Below are 22,944 nucleotides of genomic sequence, written 5' to 3' on the forward strand. Positions count from 1 at the left end.
CCTGTCTGACTTCTCAAATCCCACCATCCTCTACCTTCTTCAGGCAGGAGCATTCGTGCTGAGTGAAGCCAGCCCCAGGCTGTGCTAGGTCTAGCCTCACACCCAACACACCACAGTAAGGAGCAGTGCTTACTGTGGAGAGAGGACTCAGAACTGTGGGACTGCCCAAAGGGCCATTCTGTGTGCAGCATGACACAAACTTCTTAGTGTGAAATAAGCTGGAATTGTTTCTCTCCCCAAATACATGTGTTGCTGTCCCAAACAGGTAGAGTGTGTAACTGCATTTGAAGAGAAGTCCTTTAAGGAGGTGCTGAAGTTAACTGAGACCCTTATGGTCTCACTGGCATCTGTATGAAAAGAGGAAAGGGTATCAGGAACACACACAGAGGGAGGCTATGTGATGAGGAGGTGAGAGAGCAGCCACTAGGAAGCCATGGAAAGAAGGCCCAAGCTCAGACTTGCACCTAAGCTCTGACAGAGTAAGCATGTGAAATGTCCCCATTGGCTCATGTGGTTGAACACTTGATCTTCAGCTGCTGATGTAGATGAGGAAAGTTGTGGAACCCCTAAGGAGTGGAGTTTCACTGAAAGAAGGCAGGTAAAGCACCTTATCTGTGTTACTTTGTTACAGAGGCCAACACTGACTGGTATACCCTCTCCTTCCCCAAGCTCTCCTCGAGTGCCAGGAGGACCCTGCCTACCTAGTGACGGGACACACTCACAGGCACCAAGGATCTCAAACTCACATCCATGAGGCCAGAGGTCACTCAGTCTTATATTCCTATGTCTGAAGAGCCCCTGAAGGCCACTATCGGAGGTGGATGGAACGTCCCACCCTCTCAACCACAGCAGACCTCCACAGGGATTCCCCAGGGAACAGATGTGGCCCTGTGTCTGCTCTGGAGTTTTCTTCTGCCATGAGCATCACAGCCCATCTCTCTGTGATGAGAATTCCCGAGCTCGGTGAGAATTCCAGTAAGGCAGGGGAGGTGCTGACCTTCCCTCCCTGGGACTTGCTCACACACACAGGACAACATGGAAAGAACCGGCCAGCAAGCTTGTGATGGAAGGCCAGCTGTCAGCAGGCACCATTTGTGTGGGACCATCTTTAATTACATTAAATATGAATAAAAACAGAATAAATGTGACTAGCATATCATACTTTACATAACAAAGAGAGGGAAGGTTTCATATAACCTGGCACACAGCTTTGGGAATACGAAGTGTTTTCAGTACCAAGTCTGTGTTTCGCTTTGGTTTGGGGTGACAGGCTCAAGAACCATCACCCAAAACACCACCTGTGCTCTCAACAAAAGGAGCCTTCAACAGAGCAAAAGCAGAGGCAATGATGGTGACCGCTGGGGAGAGACCAATAGAAAGAAAACTGGGTCTGGACAGCCTCTGATGGCAGAAAGGGAGGGGCTGCATGTAGAAAAAGATCAGCAATGAACCAAATAATATTGGAAATAATACCTTTGGCAATACTTCTGTAAGAAGCATAATTACGCTACATGTTATTCACATGCAAAGGAGTGAGCAAGAAAAATCTTATAATCGTGGTTGGTGTGGGGGGTGGTGAGATATGTCCCGGAAATGACAGGCTAACTGGTGAAGAAATTAATCCATAAAGGCATCGTGTCTCTAATGGAGGGAGAAGCCTCATCAGCAAGATAGCTGAGGGGAACCCACTCAGTATAAGCACCCCCACACAAGAACGCACACACGCACACACTCTATCTGAAATAAATACTCTCTCGCTTGCTCTCACACCTCTCTCTCTCTCTTGCTCGCCTGCTCTCACTCTTGCTCTCACTCTGAAGTCATCATTTCTTCCCAAAGCATCGTTGTACTCAGGCCAGATTTCCCCACGGGTTGCTGAGCCAAGTGGTGGCTGTGAGAGAAGGGGGAATTGTCCTGGAATGCAGGCTTCGAGACACACGGCCCGCTTCACAAGCAGAACTGGCCCGGTCCATGCTGATGTCCGGCGTTCTCTCTGAGCCTTCCGATGAGCTGAGAGTCCCATCTCCAACCAGGTGGACAGCAGAACGACTCACACATCCTCCTGCCACCAGAACCCAGCTTTTCTCACACATCCAAGTGACAAGTCGGGGATATAGTGTGTACACTTCCTGACGCTGGTGGACAGGATCCTGGCCTGAGAACACAGCCTCACAGGCAGCAGCCCTTGGCAACGCTCGGTGCAAAGCTTTGTGACATTCCCACCTGGTCCTGTGTGTCAAATGGGATTAAGCTGGTTTCTCAATCTCTCTCAATCTCTCTCTCAATCTCTCTCTCTCTCTCTCTCTCTCTCTCTCTCTCTCTCTCTCTCTCGGGAATTCCCTGGGGCCTTCTAAGAAATGACATGACCTTAGCGTATCCCATTGCAAACCAACCTGCTGAAGGGCCTGGAAGGGTCCATAGAGCAAAGCTATCTCCTAATCACCACGCCACATGCAGCCCAAGCTTAGTCTGTGAGACGTGTTTCTGAGGATATGGGTGTCTTGAGACCCTTAGTGAGTTACGGAACTTTGGCCGTACATGACAGAGAATTTGGATAAAAGATTCTTCCAACAGGAAGATGGGGGAGGGAGCCTATAACCAGCCAGAACCAGAAGCAGCCCCCGCACTCTCTGGTGACCCCCCCCACACACATGGTGAGGGCTTCACTTCCTTTTCCGCCAACTGTTCTTTGCCATGAGGTTGCTCTGTTCTGGCAACAACAGCAAAACTTCTCTTTCCAAATATAAACTGAATTCCTTGAGAAAACATCCAAAGGAGCAGAAAAGAGGGGCAGGGCCAGTCAAACGCAAGAAGCAGTTTGTTTTAAAGTGCTCCTTTTCTATGTTGGGCATAAGTAAAGTCTACTGGGGCAGAACAGGAGGTCAGAGAGATGAGCCTGTTGCCAAAGCTGACTTTGTGTTTTCTTCTGAGCACAGCAGAGGGAGCAGGGCTTATTTTTGATGTTGCTGAAGGACTGACTTGGGGATATGAACAGAACTGAAAGAGTCTCCATTCTCCAAGCGGCTCCTTTTCCTGTCCACATGGGGTTAGCGATTTATGCAGGGTGCATTGGGAAATAACACATGAAGGGTGGTTCTGGTGAGCCCCAGGCATGGCCTTCAGTGAGCATGGCCTTCAGTGGGCTTGATCGGATCCCAGAGCTGTCCAACCCTAACCCAGACAAACTCCCCTGGCGGAAGGAGGGCAGGCCTGGTCTATGGCCTACCATAGCATTCTCTTCCTACCAGGTGCCAGCCTGTCCTCCTGAGCTCCAAGACACTCTGGGAACAGACAGAAGCCTAGCCCCAGTATACTTTCCAAGGCTTCAGGTGGAAGAGTCCAGCAATCAAGAGCAGAGCTGCTGAACATGGCAAGAAAATGTTCAAGAATAGTTCCGACTAACAGGTGCCTTGGGAGAGTAAGACAGGGTGGGGCTCCAGCAGTTTTCTCCACACTGTGGGTGGACTTTCAAAGTTGCTGCAAGACAGAGTCGGTGGGCCCAGCTCCTGCAGAAGGGACTCAGCCCTCACGTTGTCTTCCAGGCAAATGCTTCATCATCCAAGACCTGTGCCAGCCGAGTGTTGAAAGGCCCATAGAAGTCCCGCAGAATCCTCTGGGTGACTGGCCACATGGGCCCCAAGCTGCGATCTTCAGGACGCCGGGTGTTGGATGCAGGGCTCTTGGTCATCAAAGCTTCTTGTTTCTCACTTAGAGGTCCTATAATGAGAAGGGAAATAGCCCTGTAAGACTGTAGGTGTGGTTGCAGGTGAATGGGACCTCATAAGAGTCTCAGGTATATGTCATACTCCTACAAGGCTTTCCTATAAGAAGATGAGTTGAACTGGAAAGATGGCTTAGTGGTTAATGACGCTTGTTTGCAGAGGACTTATAGGCACCCAGTGCCTACAGGTAGCTCACAGCCATCCATAACTCCTCAGGGGCTCTGACACCCTCTTCTGACCTCCAAGGGCACCAGGCACATATGTGGTAGATACATGTACATGTAGGCAGAACCAACATAAAGATAACATAAAACAAATAAATCTTTCTTAAAATAAAAAAGAAATATCTGGTTGGATCCACTTGGAGAGACCAAGGAAGGGAGAAACCACTACACACTGTAAAGCGATTCTAAAACCCAAGCTCATGCTTGTTCTCAGGGGAGCCCTGCTGGTGTTATGAGATGGTGTTCCTTCTCCTTCAGCCCACCTCAAAGTTCACCTCCAGCCATTCTGCATGGGCTACCTTCCAGGGCCATCATTTGTCCTAGGCAGCTATGTACAGGAACGTTGGTTTCGTGGAATTCTGCAACCAATATTTCCACTTTGGGTTCTTGAGTGACACAAGGGGACCTGAGCCTGAGTGAATTTTATTTCATATTTATTGTTGTAAAGTGGCCATTAAGGGCGGAGGAACGGTGGTCCCTGTACCTGTAGCAATCGCATCAGTGGGGAGAGGCCCCAGGGCAGACCAGGAGGGGCTGCAAAAGAAGCTATACTTCCTCATCCCAAATGTCTGGGTCACCAGCTGCTTCCTGACTCAACCCCCGGTCACTAGACCAGCTCCTCATACTTCTGGACCCCAAGCTTGTAGGACCCTACTAAAATCATCACCACAGTTCAGTGTCTCAGGATTATGTAAGACAGAGAACCGACCTTACAGTTATGTCCCTCTTAGGAACAGAAGGCAACCACATTAATGCCGGAGATTTATAGGTGGCCAAATCAAAGAAAAAATGGTTCTAAGTCTTTAATGGGAAATAGAGTGTCTATATTCCAACCCATTACCAGCTCTAAAAAAAAAAAAAAGAAAGAAAAAAAAGAAAGAAAAAGTTCACTGGCTTAAAAGTCCTGAATCCCAGTGGTGGCTAGATATGTTTGAAGAAATATTCAGTTAACAAAAATTCCCAGGTCAGGTTATTAAACTGAAAGACAGGAAATGTCCCGTGAAGGAAAGTGGTATGACCTGACATTAACAGCCTCGGCGGTTGTCCTTGGGTTGTTCATCCACACCCAGGCAGCACCCCTCACCTTCGTATGGGCCGCTGCCAACCCAGGGAATGGCCACTTAGGAGGGCGCCCCTCAGCAGATGTCTTCAGGCTGGAGGCCCTGAGCCTCTGACTCCAGAGATTCCCCAGCAACCCCTGAGATGATGCAATACTCCACCCATTTTCAACCTGTGGATCCTGACCCTTTTGACAAGCCTCTGTCTCCAAAACTATTTATAGTATGATTCACGACAATAGCCAAATTACAGTTATGAAGTAGCAACAAAAATAATTTTATGGTCGGGCATCACCACAACATAAGAAACTGTTAAAGGGTCGCAGGATTAGGAAGGTTGAGAATCACTGCAGTACCCAGACCTCCACATTCCAGGTCCCTATTGGGTTGTCCTAGCCACCTACTGTGACCTTGAGCTGCTTTAGAATTTAATCCATATTCTCTTCCCTTTCATTAATGCCTCTGTGGTCCCTCAGCAGCTGGGGTCTTCCAGTCATCACTAGGCCCACTGCGACAATACCTACCTTCCCCCTGGAATACAGTCATTCTGGGAGTTGGACCGGAAGTCCCTTCTCCTGCTAGGTTGAAAGCTCTCAGAGGAGTGCCTCCTCTCCAGAGCATGCACAATGCCACATGCAGCAGATACTAGGTAAATGGGAATTGAGCTGCCATCCCTTCAAGAGTCCCTGGGCCTCCCAGAGCCCATCTCTTCCCATTTTATGCTTGACCTAGTGTGCTCCTAAAGAGCCCACATGCCATGGGAAGGGGAGTCGCCTCAGAGGAAGAGGTATTTGTAAGTGCTCTCATTCTGTGAGCTTAAATCCCAAACATCCCCCCAAAAAGCTGGGTGTGGCAGTACATGCCCATAACCCCAACACTGAGAAGGACAAAACAGGCAGACCCTGAGACTCCCTGGTTAGCCAGGCTAACCAAAGCAGCAAGCTGCATTCAGTGAGATACCCAAGGAAAACACCAGATGTTGACATCTTACCTGTGTGTAATTTGTGCTCACGCGTGCACGCGAGCGTTCACACACACACACACATACACACACACAAAAACCCATATCCCTGTAGTTGGTGCCGAGACTCACAGTCTGAAGCATGACACATACCCAGGTTCAGAAACTGGAAGACTCTATGCATCGTATACTTGACATTGGATGCATGGTCTTCCAGACGCAGAATGAGGAACTGTTCCTTAGTAAAGACGGTGAGCCAGTCCAGAAGGTACACAGCATACAGCCCGACCTGGAGCCTCACCTGGGAAGGAGGAAGAGGGTGTTACTGCAGGGAAAACTTCCCCAGCCCAAAGCATGACGGAGATCTCTCAGTAAAGCACCACAGACCCATCTTAGCAAACGGTGAGCTTCCCGAGTCAAATCTTAACGAAAGGCACTCTGTGCCTCGTGTGCAAAGAATCCCCACCCTTGGGTTGCATTTACATCTTCACGGCAGATGACTCCAACCTCTACTCACAAGTGGGAGCAGAAGCAGAGGAAAGATGTCAAGGGCATATGAGTTCTCTGCATAACGTGGGTGGCTGTCTCCCTGCTGTCAATCACAACAGGCTGTGAAAAGTCAAGAACAGACACCTCAAAGACAACCCAGACACTGTGAGACGTAAGGACAACCATGGCCATGAAAGCCTGTGATGTCCTCCGAATGTAACCATGGGGTGGGGATAAAACCACTGCACAGGAAAGCCTTCCTCCTGCACATTTCCCAAGTCAATACGCTGTTCCTTCTCTCATGCCAAACTGCAAACTGGGAGTAAAGAACCAACCCACTCAAAAACAGGCCTGGTTTTCACCCTCTGTCCTGGGAGGTGGCTGCTAAGGTCCCTGGACTGCACTACCCAACAAGAGCAATTTCACATCCCCAGAATGTGAGCACCAGTTAAGCTAACACAGTCATTTCTGATGGAGCTCTGATCTCTGGAATAACTAGAGCATCAGTATGTGATGGAACCCCAACAAGAACTCTGGACATTACAAGTTGGGGTGTCAAGGTTCCTCATTGTGGTCATGTTATCATGCCTCTATCACGGCTGGAAGGAGCTGGCAACCATCTCCCAACTACCTTCCGAAGGGACAAGTGGACTGGGGGCTCTGCCCATTCACTTTCGCTCGCTGATGTGACTCTGAATTCTTTCCATGCCGTGAGTTGCGGTTATGGTCGCAGCAGCCTTTGGTGTGTCCTGTGAGCCCTGGTTGGTGACTTTGCCTCAGAACTCACAGGTGGCATCAGAAGTGAGACTGACTCACCACTCACCATCTCTCTTTGTCTACTCCCATCAGGACCTGCTAGACACCCACAGGGATTTTGGTTGGCTCTCCCGTCTCTCCTTTCTACACTCTGTCCTTCCACATGTTGTGGGCATTGCTTTGTAAAGCATTGAGCAGACCCTGGCTGGCCCTGGCTCAGGGCCCTGAGGCTTTCCAGTTGGAAAGTCCTGAGCTACCTCCAACTTCCAGTTCATTCTTCCTCCATGGCTCCTATCAGTCCTAGGTGCCTCCTTGGGAACTTCATTTCTTTTAAGACAAACACTCTTCATCATTCTCCCTGACCAACATGTCTTTTGAGCTTCTTGGGGGTGTGGCCATCAAGTCACCTCATGCAAAGCCTTATGTCAGCGTTCATGTCAGCTCTTGGTGGAGGTATTGAACACAGTATTAAACTCATTGTTCTTTTTTTCCCCATTTCATCATGTTTCTAATGGTGAAAGGAAAACTATTAGAGGCAATAGCTAAGTTGTCTCCAAAATTCATTACCTGTCTCTACCCCTTGCTTTGGTACTACCTTACACACCGGGACTGAAAAACATGAGCATGTGTCAGACTCAGTAACAATACACATGTATCCTCCAAGATGGCGTAGGGATGAGAACACTGTGCTAAGTCGGAGCCTCATGGAGAGAGCCTCTCTCCATCTCTTCCCAGCCAGTTTACAGCCAGCTTGGTCTCACAAGCTCATCTCTTCCAGAGAAACAACTTTTGTAACTCAAACAACTTTCCGGAAGGGAAGGAAGTGACTGTCAGTGATAGGACGCTGGTATTTTAGAGCAGCTGGATACTGTCCCTGTGTCTGCCCTGGTGGCAGAGCATCTTCCAAAACCATGTCTTGGTGAGAGTCTACCACTTTGCCTTCAGGACAAAGACCGACAGACTCCTGACTGCACAAGGCCTTCCTCAAAGGCAGATCTGGTCCCAGGAGGGAGGACACGGGATTCCTACATATGCTCTGGCTCAAGGAATGGGCTTGCTTCCCATCCACTGGTTCCAGAAATTCCTCCCTCAGCCAGGGCTCTGGGCCCTTCTGGGACACCATTTATGCATGCAACAACACCATGAAGACACCCCAGAGACACCCCAAAGTCTCATTTTTCTCATGTCTGTCCAACATAGGACAGGAAACAAAATAGAACGAGAAATCAAAATAGAAACAATATAGAGAAGATTTTTAGGGCAAGGGCCAAAAAAAATTTAAAATTAGAAAACGCCAAAGCCTTTGAGCTTACGGATACCTGTTGATTCACTAACAAAGAACCAGAGCTCAGGGGAGGGGGGAGGCAGAGGTGTCTGCCTGGACTCAGTAGCTAACTCCTAACAAAATCACATGATGTGGTCCAGTCCCTCATGGGTGTGATGCTTGTTCCACCACAGAGAAGTTCTAGTAAAGAGTGAGCACCCTGTAGGTTCCAAGAAGCACCTCAGGGGCCCAGGAAGCACCTTATGGAGAGCCCAAGCAGCATCTTAGGAAGGCACAAGAAGTACCTCAGACACTTTGGAGGGGTCCAGAAAGCACCTGAGGAGATCCAGTTTTGAGTTGAACCTGGTCACAGGCCCAACTCTGCCCCAGACAGGTAACGCTCCAATCTTCACTGTTTCCCCCAATTTCAGTTGACCCTGCCCACCCAGGCTCTCTTCCGTCCCCCAACTCCCCACTCAGACATTCATTTCTTCATTTGTTCAGCAAATACTGTGAGTTCACACAGTGTATCAGGCACCACACCAGGCAGTGGGGATATGATGCCATTGACCAGGCATGACCCTGACTGCTCAGAGACACCTCTAAACCGATAGAGGGACAGACACCTGTCATCACCAACTGTGACACATATTATGGTGTGAGGGTGGTGTGGGGGAAGTGGTTCAGATTTAAAAAGACCTAAACAGTAAGTTCTTGGACAGACAGGAGAACCATGTAAAGGGAGAAGAAGAACCGCAGAAGGGTCCAAACCCCGGGGGTTCCCATACCTGAGCACACACACATGCACAGCAGGGCCAGTTAGGCGGATGGCTCTCCCCACCTGCACCCTCCCCCACACCAGATGAGTGTTCACATCTGTGCCCCCCCGCCACATCTGATACAAGACATAGGAGGAAGCTCCCATCTGACGAGTTCTCAGGGACCTCACTCTGTGAACCATGATGGGGAAGGAGGGACTAAGGAAGGGGACAGGCCCTCGGCAGTGAGCTGACATATGAAGGCCTTAATATAAAGCAGCAGGGCTAGCTGTAGTGGGCACGCCTGCAGTGCCAGCACTCAGGACACTAGGCCTCATGCCCCATGCTGTAGATGGGCTGCATCAGCAGCTAGAAGGAAACTTTCTTCCCATCCCAGAGGAGAAAATAAAACATCTCCCAAAGAAATATCTTCCCCATTCCTAACTGCTTACTCCTCTTCCTGTACAGAGTCCATTTTGGACTTCAGCCACCCTGTCTACCGCCATGCCCCTGGAACTCCCTTAGACCAAGAGGTACTAGGCTATGGTGTCGTCATGCTTGGCACGTCATAAATGAAATTTAGAGTGCATGCCTCCTGTTGTCTCAGAACCACTCTGAAGAGCAAGGAAAGGAAGACAGGTTTCAAAGGCTATCAGCACTGCTGTTAGCTTCAGGTGGAGTACACCTTCAGTGAGCCTCAGTGTCCCCATCTGTAAAATGAGAGCGACTTCAGAGGTCAGTGAGGGTGTAAAGTTTAGGACAGTACCCAGTGAGCAATGAATTGAAATTGGATACTTCCTGTCTGTCACCAAGGGACCTGACAAACATTAGGTAAGGATGTTTCCAGCACACCCAGAGGCGAAGAGAATCATACGGCTACCCATGAACTTCCTACCCAGTCACAATGGTGTTCCTATGTTCAGTTGGCCTGTAGACAGCAAGAGAAGAGGAAACACACCAGGCACAGCCCTCTTCTCTGTGGGAGGAAGCGGCCGAGGATATCCTGTCTCTAGGAAGACTATTTAGAGGCAGCCAGAATGCACCCAGCTTGGCTGGTGCAGGCTGTGTTTCCTAGGGTATACCTCTGGGTGGAATGAAAATGTCACCACATCCGGACCTGTTTATATCAGATACTGACCCTTTCACAGGGTGGGAGAAGCCCAGTTCAGTTATTAAACCCAACTATGCCTGTGTCAGGAATCCCAAAGCCCTGCTTCCCTCCACCCATGACACCCAGCCAACTTAGGCTGGTATGAGCCTATGTCTGTCCCTTCCTCTCTGAATTCTCAGGAGACCTTCCAGAAAGAGAACTGGGTAGTGACTGCTTGGGTGAGAGTGTTCCCGCCTCTTCTGGGAGCCACACCAGTCAAACATCTCACCCCTCACTGTTCATCTGGCCTATTCCAGCCTCCCTCTGGCCCTGTCTTCCCACCCGCCTTGCAGGCTTATGCGGAGAGTTTCACACCATCATCACAAACAAGAAATTCCAGAAGGACCATGATAGAAGGCTGAGGCAGGCTGCATCTAGGCACATCTGAATTCTCTGCCCAGGCTGGTGGGCAGACAGCATGGAGAGTCCATCACTTTCCAATCAGCTTGGACCACTTTCACTCTCCAGTGGGCTCCACCTGGTTGTACCAGGGTACAGCCCCATCTGTTTGTGAGTGCAGGCACACATAAATAATTCTCAATCTCAAATCCCTCTAACAGCCTTTGAATTTCAGAAGCTGAATTTACAGCAATTGAATTTCAGAAAGGTAAAGAACAGCTGTGCAGAGCCACACAGACAGAAAACGCCAGAGTGAACCCACACCACAGTCTGCCTCCGAAGCTTGTCTATCTGAAAATGTGGCTATCTGTGTTGACTCTTCCTTGCCTAACTACAATCCCTGCAGGAAGACAGCCCAGAGTCCTGCTTGCTGGCCCTGACAAGAAAAGATGGTCTGAGAAGCCAGGCAGAGGGACTGAAGTCTTTCTCCTGAGTCTCACTGCCCTGGGGGGTGAGTGGGAGGTCTCAAATCATCTTTAGTAATCTTGCATGCCTGATTTGTGTGACATGGCCATACATGATACAAGAGCCCCACTGGGGAAGCGCTTAGACCTGGGAGCCGTGAGTGGAGAAATGACCTCGGCCATTTTACTGGATTCACCACCAGCAAGTGTTTTTGTATAAGGCTGAACGTTAGGTGTATTCCTTCAGAGGAGAACAACAGAGGAGTTGAGAGAGAGCATTGCTCAGTGAAGACCTGGTGCATTCAGAGTCACTGGTGGGTAATTCTGAAAACCAAAGAGAAGATCCCGATGCTACAGAGATGCTCTGAGACAATCTGAAGACTGGGTGGGTATTCTCCAGTCTGCCCGCTCCAACTGCAGAACGTGCATTCAGTCTTACCAAATGGCAGTCCACCTCAGTGCACCCTGGTTCTCTAGCAGAGGGAAGAGAAGAATGATGCAAAGTGTCTGGGTGACAGGCAAGGAAGGACACAGACAGCAAGCTGGCTGGCCCCAGCTGCCTTCATGCTCTCAGCCAGGAGTATCTGCTTGCATATTAGCCGCTGCTCAGAGGCAGCTGGCTCAGTGTCATCTGCACATTCCAATGCTCTGTTCCCATCTCTGTGCTAAGACCCTGTTCACAATGCCCCCTGCACATAACAGCAGCCAAGTGGCCCCGGTCTGTATGGGCTGCCTCCGTGAATACGCACCGGCATGGCGTTGTTCAGGGTGTTGTTGTAGACGCAGGCGCGCAGTGAATAATCCAGCATGCAATTTTCAAACAGCTGCAGGGCCTCCGTCACTTTTTCGTGGAAGTCATCTGCAGACTTATTTGAACTCGCAAAGTAGAGATAGTCTGAGTACAGCCTACGAATAAAATAAATGGATAATCTTACCATCTGAGAATGTGAAATTGCAAAACGCACCATGTGGGTGACAATGAAAATCATCTTGCCATTACATTAGCTAGTTTGATTTATTAAAACACAACAATTTCTCTTCCCTTTCTTTCTGTTGAGCCCTCACCCCCTTCCCTTCTTGCTCCCACCCATAACATATCACCTACTCTTTCTACTCAGACATGTCGACACTGGCCCCAAACAGCAACCAATATTGGATTTCGTTATCAGTTTGTGATTGTTTTTCCCCTTTATTTCTTTCATTAAATTTATTTTATTTATTATTGGGGTGTGGAGAGGTCATACAGATGCTACAGCACACGTGAGGAGATCATAGGACACCTCTTTGCAGTCGGTTCTCTCATTTCACCTTTCCGTGGGTTCCAGAGATGAAGTTCTGGTCCAGGCTGGTTGCTAGGTCACCTCGCCTATATTTGCTTTTTAGATAATCGCAGTTATTTACTGTGAGAGGTGGTCTCGTGCATGCCACAGCACACATGTGGAGGGCAGAGGACGATACGCAGTAGTGGGTCTCTCTGTCCACCGTGCGTGTCCAGGGATCAGACTCAGGCTGTCAGCGTTGGCAGAAAGTACTCACTACCGCACCTTGCTGAGTGAAATTCCCTCTAGGAACTTCAAATAGAGGCTGTTTCCACAACCAGGCTTCAAAAATCATTCAAGAGCAAGGAGAAGCAATGAAATTGTTCTGCACCGTCCCGTTCCCTTATCATAAAGGGAACCCATGGCACCTGCCATTCATGTAGGATTATAATCCCCTGTGAAATTCCAGACTTTTCCCATTGATAGTCGAGAGTCTAAAGATACATTAAAAATTGTGCATGGTGGCTCATGCCTGTAATCCCAACATTTAGAAGGCTGGGGTAAGTAGATCACTGAGGTTCAAGGCCCTTGGGGGATAGCAACTTACCAGGCCAATTTTGGCTACAACGTAAAAGCCCTATCTCAAAACCTAATAAAAGCACCTACACATATGCATGGAAACACCTGCATGTTCGTGCAAACAGCACACACATGCATTTGCATGTAACCACATTTTCCACAGGAGTTGCCAGTCTCTCTCGACTATTTGTGGTCCATTTTTACGTTAGCAACATCCCATTTTAGCAAGAATCTTGCTTTTAAAAGAAAACTTAAGAAGCTGGGTGCTGTGGTGCAGGCCTGTAATCCCAGCACTCAGAGAAGTGCTGAGGAAAAAGAGCCTGAGTTCAAGGACAACCTGAACTACACAGTGAGTTCAAGGCCAGCTCTGACTACATATCTAGACCCTTGGGAGAGGGAGGAAAATAGAGAGGAGGGAAAGGGAGGGGAAGGGAAAATTCATAGGAGGCTATCAGATCCTTCAACTAAATAAATCTGTTGAAGTTTGGGTTGTAGACATTGCTAAAGCTGGTTTGGCTATAACCGACCCCTGCTGCCAAACCTTGACCTCCTCTCACCTGACAGGGTTCCTCCTAGACCGGCAGATGTCTACTTACTTGGTCTGCGGAGGGAAGGATCCTGGTGCAGCTGTTTAGCCAGACTCCCCCTCACCCACGATGCTCCCCTTCAGTGATTTTCCACTCTTTGCCCTGCTTCTTGCATATAAAATCACTCTTCTCGCTGTACTCCGAGCTCAGCCCAGTCGCTCTGCTCTGCAGCAGAACCCCATCGCCACAGTCCTACACCTCCGGCAACAGCCGGAAATGAAGTCTGTCTGAATGTTTCAGCAGATGTTGGGATAATTTCTTCCCTTTAAGAACTCCTGGGACGTGTTTCCTACCCTATTTCTCCTCCATTTCTGCTTGCAGAGAAAGTCAGAATTAACCCCCTTCAGCTTTGTTTTTCCAGATGTTTCTCTCCCCACTCTGCTTGCGAACACCTGGCCATGTTCCCACAGTTCTATGGGACTCCCTTCACGAAACCCCTAACTGCACTTTCCTCGAAGGGTGACGCTGGGCTGCAGTCAAGTGACTGCGGCTCTTTGGCCGGCTGCCCTCCCCTCGCAGTTCTGTGTTCTCTAGCCGCTTGCATCTCCAGTTCCAGCGAGTCTCCCTCATCCTCTTGTATCTAGGGGTGGGATGTCTGCCCCGAGCATCATCCCTATGCTTCCACTGAACGACATGCACCCGACAGAGGTCACAACCCCTGCCAGGCCTGCTGCAGGGCATTGTCACCACTCTTACACCCCATGTGTCATTTCATAGAGATCGTATTTACCTCAGCCCCTACCTGGAGCACTGCCTTTGAGACCTCCCTGAGCATTCTTTCTCAGCCAGGGTCCACAGAGGATGTCTTGGGATATTTGGGATTGCTCAGAGGTTGCCCAAAATCAGCACACAGGTTGAAATAGAGCGCTTTGTTATTTCAGCTTAGCTAGCAAGATGGCCCAGTAGGTAAAGGTGACTGCCACCTGGCCTGTCGATCTGAGGTCAGTCAATCATGAGACCAATGTAGTGGCTAAGAGTCTCTTGTGCACATAGACAAGCACTGGAAAAGCTAAGGAAGTTAAACACACAGACTTGTCTTTTCAAAGGAAAGAGATGTTTGCCTGTCTTCCACCTAGAATGCTTAGAGAGAATGTAGTTTACAACATGATGATCCTTTGCTATCTGTAGGACCAGGCTTTACCAGAATCCCACAGCACATTATATTTGTTTATCCCAGAACTCTTCCCACCAAATCTTGAGCATTACTTCTTAGGTTGTCTTTTAGAAACCCATCCTTATGAGAGATGTCACTTGTATTCTACAACAGCCTAAGTAACCTCTGTGTTATCTTAGGCCAGGCCAGTCCTGACTCCCACAGGCAATATGTTTGCCTCAGTCATTTTCCCTAGACCCTTGTCTTGAGCATTACTTCTAAGTCGGCAGAACCCATCTTTAAGGACGACGCCACGTGTACTCTGTAGAGTTTCAATATGAGAACATCTTAAGCTTTGTTGTACACAAGGGACTCAGTTAACTGTCATCAGGAAACGTTTTTCCAAAATTGTGCTGTGCTTAAATATGGCTAAACTATACTGTCAGACATATATGGCATCAGATTCCTGAAGTTTCAATCAATGAGAGCCAACTAAGGTCATACTGAGCTGAATTTCATTCTTGCCTCTCCTCAGATTGTTCCTCCGCTGGATGTAGAGCTTTTAGGGACACCTCACCCTCACACACACACACACACACAGGACTCGCACGGTAGAAGGAGAGAACCAACTCTTGAAAGATCCTATGACCTTCACATGCACACTGGGGCACACACATACAAACGCAATGCCATTAAAAAAAAAGCTTTACTTTGAAAACAACTTGCCTCAAGACACTCCATGCTCTCATGAGACACGAGCAGAATGATCCCCGGAGTTCATATAGCCACCCAGGTTAGCCCATCTGGTGCCCCAGGGTTGGTTTACTACTGTACCTTCCTTCTTCAGAATCAGACCCTGCTCCACTAGGCTCTGGATTACAGCTAGTCATCAGGTTTTGCATGGACCTCAGCACACAGTTCGGCCACGTGTGCTGAGACTGAGGAACCTACTTGGAAATCTGTATGATGGAGTGCCCTTCCCGAGTCACATGTATCCTAACATCTCTGTCAATCAACAGTATGGCTCAACCCAAGAAACGGTGCCAGAGAAGATCACAGCTGCTCTGACTTACCCATACACATGTAATACTCCCAAGCCTGACCCTTACCCCAGATGCCCACAGAAGTACCCACATACACTCCCCCAGAAAAACCCAGTCACTGGCCAAGTTGCCCTTCTGACATTTTCCCCCTGTGATGATAACAGGTCTTAGAGGCATTTGATTCATAAGTGAAATAAGTTATTAAAGCTTGTCTCATTTCTTAATAAAAGTAAAAATGCCTGCTGACTTCATGAAGTCAGGGATGGAGACACAACCCCTCAGAGAACACTGGGCTGTGTTCAATGTTCCATCCAGAAACCTGCACCCCACCCAGGTAAGGCTATGGATTTGAGGTACCCAGAGGCAAACTCATATATACTAACCACCTTTTAACCTTGTAAAGTAGTGGGGGCCGCTTTTACGGCAAGGTGAGGGGAGACTTCTGGGGCAGAGGTTGGACTCCAGCAGCCAATTACAGAACAAAGAAGATCAGTGAAAGCCACCAGAAACTGCAAGCCAGGGTCAGGCAGAGGACAGATCCAGACCCAGCAGAGAGTACCAACCTGTGACATCCTTATTTCTGACTTCCAGCCTCCGCATCTGAACAACAACAACAAAGACGTCTGTTGCTTTAAGCCACTGAGTGTGGAATGATTTATTGGAACAGCCCTAGAAAAATGGTGCAAATCCTAACCCAAGGAAAATGAAGGGGTTATTTTTTTTAATGCTACTTTTCACCAGAGACCCTGAACATTGGCCCTAAATGCACATAAAGAACTGGCTATGAGGCCATATTTCCTTAAGGAAACAAGAAGATGAGTCACAGCAAGGCAGGAGCTAAGTCGTCTGAGGAATGAGGACAAAGCATCAACAAGGCTAATGACCTTGGATGGCTGACAAGCCACTTGGATGATGAAAGCCCCTCAGAAAATGATAACAAACATCTCAAGGCTATGTATCTACAAGACCTAAAAGAGCCAGGACAGGCAGGTGAGTAGGAACATAAAATGAAAGACACAGACCTAAACACTCACAGTTCCGGCTTTAACACAGTAGCCCTGCGGTGGCGTAGGAGAAAGAGTAACATGGTGTGAGCTGTATGAATCATCACAGGACAGTAGGGACTTGGATGCCACCTGAGGGTACACTAACAAAGACAGCAACAAAAGTCTGGAGAGCGTACAGAAAAGTAACAGTCAAGCCTAGGCCTAAAGGGACGCCCACCTTTGATGCTGGGTGCCAGATGGTGAGGGGAAAAGAGTAGCATCCTCAGGGAAATAATGACTCCAGAGGAATGATTGCTCTTCTGAACCTCTAGACAACAGACCAGTGGCTGCAAAGCTCAGCTTCATAAAAGGGGAATTTTCTCCAGTGAGCACTGTGGCTCCAGCAGCCCAGACTGGAAGGGATGGAGGTTTTAGAGTAGCAAGAGGGACAGGGGGTCCTAAATCCCCAACCCCCTGCATCAGGGTTGCCCAGCCCCCTCCTGTGATCCACCTCATCTTCTCAAGCTCAAACCACTCTGAACAGATGGGTGTTACATTTGGCCAAGACTGTTTCCAACGGCAATTCCAAATATAAGCCCAAGAACATTCCAGGCCTTCTGTGCTGCGGTTATTTTAGATGCCTGCTGGTGCAGATCTGTAACCGTGGGCCTGTGTGAAGGCCAGCCATGCCTTGTCAGTTCTTTGGAGTACAGAGGAACCCCGGGAGCTCTGGAACCCCATGAGAAGTGGTAGAAGGGTGTGTTTGTGGGCAAAAGAGAGCTCCTCTTAAAATTACCACATATTCCGCCAGAGATAGACAATGCCTTATCTACCGCAAAATACCTGGGTGGGTACCTCAGTGCCACAGCTGCTCAATTAAGGGGCTCTGCTCTGAGTTAGCACAATTGAAGGTTAGCATAGTGACAGCACCTAAGTAGGATCTGGGGCTGAGGTATGGCTCAGTGTCTGAGAACTTGTTGGCTTCCATGTATATTTTTTGTTTTATCCATTCCATAGTTGGGCACAGGGGGAGGGGGCAGGGGAGTAAAGCAACTGTTGGTCCATGGTCTTTGTAAAGGCCAAGTCAGGTTATCCCCTGAAATTCCTTCCATTTCCAGCCTGTAACTGTTTCTTAGGGACTTGCAGAGGCCCCATGCTAGGCATAGCATTCATATCTCATTCTATCCCCACAACCACCCTCATGAGCTCCACACCCCTATTACACAGAAACCTGGAGTTAAAAGAAGTTCAGGGACTCACTCCAGGTCACACATTCCAGAAACAAAGCAAGGTCTGCCCAACCCCAAAGCCCACAGGCCCATGTCCCCTCCCAACTTGGGGTACTGGCTGACCAGAGGCTGCCCAAGGTGGTTGCCAGCCATTTGAGTCAATGGTTTGAGGATATTGTTTGATGTCTCTATCACTTCAGGTGCATAGTGATTTGGAAGAGTCAATTTTGTCCTAGAACTGCTTAATAAGTCACGGAGATTGGTATAAAATTACAACGTGTGACCGAGCAGCAAACAAACATGGAGATGACAGGAGGAACGGCACTGCCCATTGTCGCAAAAGGTCAATGTGTTATGGCAAGCCACAACGCTCATCTACAAAAATGACAACAGCAATAAATGGGCATTCTGGAGGCCATCGCACACCGGCACACGCTGTGGCCACTTATCACTTGGACAAGCTAATGGTGCTTGCATCGTTCAGTAGCTGTCAGCAGTGTTGGCTCCTAATGACAACAGGTCTCTTCATCAGCCTTCCCTCCACGTGGGTACTCTGCAAATTGAGGCTCCAGGTCACTAGTTTGGTGAAACCGCTCTCTGCAGCAGGTTTCTGTTTTCATAGTATTTTTGCTCGTAGCCCCTTTACAGCCAGACACAATCGCGCACTCTAGAATTCAGTGGATGAGTGAGTATGGGCTAAATGCAGAGTTGCACGGCCATCAAGATGATCTGGTTCCAGAAAATGCTCATTACCCAGGAAGCAGCAAATGAATCTTAACAGCAGGGCCACGTCAGAAGTCACTCACAGGCACACACCAAATCACAGCCTTCCATGTCAGGCTCAAATGCAAAAGTGCAACCATTGGTGGCTTCACCTGGGAATGTTCGTTCTAGTGACTGCTCCAAGTTCCAGACTTCTGAGAGATGCCTTTTGGGGAAGGGTCCAAGGACAGCACTAGTATAGTGACCACTGGGTGTATTGATTCCTCTTAAGCTGGCTCTCCCCCAAAACACTGTCTCCTCTCTCAGCTCCACGACTATCCACCCCAGCCACCAACTCGATAGCCTCTCATGTCAACGGCTGCATCTCCTCACCAAGAGCCCCTGAAAGGAGGGCACACTTGTATCTTCCAAATAACTCTCCACCCCCGTCTCCCAGTGTTGCAGCCACGTGAGGGTCATAACAAATGGGACACAGAGATAGATGCCAGAGCAGCTGGCCTCATTATTCTCCATTTGCCAGCATCCACATTCTGATCACGGATCAATAGCTTCCCAGACTCTGATATGGTGCATCAATAATCATTATAGATATATTTCCTACTAGGAAAAAAAATACCCTGGCCATTTCATGTAGCTTAGAAGAAGCTCCTTTGTCTTTCAGAATATTTCTCTTTGAATATTTCACCATGAGCTACATTGAGGCAGCACTGGCCAGGCCAGATTAGGTGACAAAATGTCTAGAGTCACTTTAGGCCAGACAGGTGACACAGAGGAGGAACATCTTACCCACTTAAGAACATCTGGGTAAGAGATGTACCACATCTAAGTGATACAAGGCTCCTTATTGGCTGGGACACTGAACAAGAGTTTTCTCCCTCCCCATGGTGCCCGGGGTTCCTTGAATACAAGAGGGTTCTGTGTCTACCTCTGCCTCTTCCAATGTGTCCATCCCACCAGAGTTCACGGAATGAGAACAAATCCTCTGGTGACATTACAAGCACTCCTGGAATCGCTGAGACAAAGATGCTTACATAACACCTCTCACTACTCACTTGCGATCCTGATGGCAGACAGAGATCCTACCCAGGTAGGAAAACCAGGAGGCTCTAAGCCAGCCTAGGTCTGGGGCACAGGACCCTCATTTCGAAGGGGTGACTACCACACCAGATGTGGCCAATAGGTGACATGCACTGACCTTTCCTGCAACATAGCCTCAGAAGCCTTACAAGTGACCAATCTGGGCAGTCCTGAGGCTACCCAAAGTACACGCCCAGATCCCAACCCATTAGTATACCCCTCCTCTCCTCATGTCAGCAGTTGGGAAGCACTCTTCTTGCCACAGGGTACAGTAGCTCATCCACCGACCCACCTGAACCGCCCTCTGCAAACAGTCTCTGTGGAAAGAAGCGGGACAGCCCGTGGCCTGGCGAATGCACCCTAAAGATAAACAGTTTGGGAGTTGAAGGATTCAAGTCTGAAAGCCTGTCTTCCGATCACAAGTTGTAGTCCCTCACATGTTGGTCACCCCAGATAGTCTTCATACAGTACCCCGACAAAGACACCCACTCTTCTGTGATGTGGCTGCTGCAATGGCTCCTCCCTGCTCAGCGGTCTGAAGCCAATGGTCCCAGGCTAAGAGAGGCCCAACTGAAAGGAGGGTTTTAGATGCAAGTGATCCCTACCTCAGGTCAAAGATATACAGCCACAGCCACAGCCACAGCCACAGCCACAGCCACAGCCACACTGAGACTTCCCTGGGTCAGCTCCCTTCCACTGGTGCCAACCCCTTCCCTAGTTCAGACTTTGCTCTCTTGGAAGCTGAGGTATGTGAACAAGACCAGTCTGGGCTCAGTTCTCCATCTCCTCACCTTTACTGTTCACACAACTTTGCAAAACCACAAGTCTCTCCTCCTTTCTCACCAGAAACACCCCCTACTTCAACTGAAAGACTCAAATCACCCAGGGGAAACCCCAAAGAATTCACATCCAGTGGCTAATGGATAAGAAATACCCAACTATGCTGAAGGACTATCACAGCCCCGATGAACCATGGAGTCAGTTGATGCTTCAGAGACCCAATCCTTCCTCTGCTGGTCTTGTCTTCACACTCCCCACAGGATAATTTGCAGAATTCCTGCTTCATACAATAGCAGCCTTTGGTGCCCACGCTAGGAATGAGCCACCACAGAGGAGAAATACTTAGTTCTGTGAGACTCAGGTGTGATGGGACCCCAGCCTGACTACTTACCCATCATGAAGAGATGAGGAATAAAAGGTGGGAAACCCATTCACCTTATCTGTGCATGCGTCACACTCACTCTCACTTGCTGACCAAGCTCCAGCAAGGCAAGATCTGAGCAGGGCACACGGCATAGCACTCGAGAGAGAGCTGGTGCACTGATTTTACTGAAACCTGTGCTCAGACCTCCACTAGCCATGGGCTTCAGGAAGCAGATGGATAGTTTAGCATCGTATGTACATAGCGCCTTCAGCGCATCAAGGGTGCTTAATAATATTTGATGAGCGAATTTACGAGTGCACATTTAATTGAATAACAGCTCACTCACCCCATTTTGCTGATGAGGAAATAAGACACAGATAGCTTAAATAGCTTGCCCCAGGTGGCAAACCTTTTACTGGCAGAGCTAGAATTCTGAGGCAAGCTGTTTGGGTACCCAGGAGTGGTCCCTCTGGCACACCATCCACTTGCGAATCTGCATACACACTCAGCGGTAGAAGCTGCTCCCCACCTGCACGCCCCCACACATTCTGCACACTATGTGGCCTCAGTCAAGCCTACATCCCTGTCTGAACGCTTAGCCTCACTGTTATCGTGTGCTCTCCACGAGCATGAGCAACTACAAAGGAATGGGCACACTTCATCTAAAACCCCCTTCCCTTCCTGGTTTATTTGTAGATTAATCACTTAACCAGTCCAGAGGGTTGCTTAAAAAGTCAGTTTATATAACCAGGTGAAGGACACAGCTCTACAGGCTTCAAGGCCCAAGAGATCAGGCTCAAGATGGAAGTCTACCTAACCAAATGGAGCCCTTCTTCCTTGTAGACCCATCATCATGAAATGTGGAAGGCAATCACTCCTGAATATCCACTTCTGGGCATCATGCTATGACTACACAGAATTCAAAACAAAACTGTAGATGTATAAAAGCCTTAATATATGGTGCAGAGCCCCTCTCCCCATGTCCCTTGAACAGAAGAGAAATGTGACAAGGCCAAGGGAGCCAGCATCTTCCTCATGAGCCATTCCTCAAAGAGAATGGCCTTGCATTAGGAAGCAAACTCCACTGGTCATCTCACAAACAAGAGATGTAGTTAAAAAAAAAAAAAAACTGGACCATTTCAGAGAAGGATTAAGTGAAGAAAAGTTCTGCTTGTCTGTTGGTGGCTTCTTTTTAATTAAGTAGACAATTTAGCCCAGGGATCCATTAGTTCTAAACTGTTGCAGCCTCTTACAGAGAGAGACTTAGAACATGAATTCATGGCTGGCCCCTGCCATTCAAACCACCCCACAGACATTATTTCTATATCTTACCCCGGGGTGGAGATTAGATTTATTGCTCTGTCTCTCTCCCTGGGAACTTAAACATTATTAGGATTAGCCTCCTCCAATCCTAGCACGTTCAACCCCTCGGCCTTCAATCAATTAACAGAAATAAAAACTAACTGTGAATCAGAATCTCCAAAGACCCCTCTTCCACCCTGGCTAACTTGTAGAATTAAATGAACAATTTGGGCCAATTCAACTAGCATGGAGAGGCCCAAGGAATCTCCAACTTGCAGAAGTCAAGGCCAGAGAACAGCTGAAGTGGGCAAAAGGCCCAGGAGCCAGTTGGACTAATTCGGACTTGGGCTGTAGTGTTTGTTTCTTCAAGAGTAGCCTAAACACACAATATTTATCATTCTTTCCAGCTGAGTTGGGGAAGGAGCTGAGCTGGCCACTCCAGATAGGCCGTGAGCTATGGGTTTCAAAAGACAAAATTCCCACTGTTGCATATGTTGGGTATTGTGTAAGAGGTGGCAAACAGCTGCTGCTCTCTCTAACTCATGGCACAAGCACACACGTGACAACCCCCTGCAGATACTGGAGCTGGCGTCACGTTGAAGTTACTCTTCTCCGGGCTACAGGACAGGCCGCCAGGTTTCCAAGCACCAGGTGGGCAACAAACACCCAGGAGAGTGGCTGGACCAGGGGATGCATCTGTGACCCACAAACTATGGCAACAGTATTGAGATGGCAGA

General features: G+C 48.7%; 1 protein-coding gene across 1 annotated transcript in view; it reads right to left on the minus strand.

Moving 5' to 3' along the window:
- Nucleotides 1-1,091: 1,091 nt before the first annotated feature.
- Nucleotides 1,092-22,944, minus strand: part of Chst15 (carbohydrate sulfotransferase 15) — a 32,918-nt gene continuing 11,065 nt past the window's right edge. Inside the window, exons 5-7 of the mRNA XM_055608939.1 lie at nt 11,935-12,091; nt 6,119-6,266; nt 1,092-3,717 (exon numbers count right to left, since the gene is read on the minus strand). Of these exons, the coding sequence (XP_055464914.1) occupies nt 3,527-3,717; nt 6,119-6,266; nt 11,935-12,091 (496 nt within the window). The 3' untranslated portion in view covers nt 1,092-3,526. The remainder of the gene's footprint in view (nt 3,718-6,118; nt 6,267-11,934; nt 12,092-22,944) is intronic.

Source organism: Psammomys obesus, unplaced genomic scaffold (assembly GCF_907164565.1).
Source record: "Psammomys obesus unplaced genomic scaffold, mPsaObe1.curated_primary_1811, whole genome shotgun sequence".
Lineage (NCBI taxonomy): Eukaryota > Metazoa > Chordata > Mammalia > Rodentia > Muridae > Psammomys > Psammomys obesus.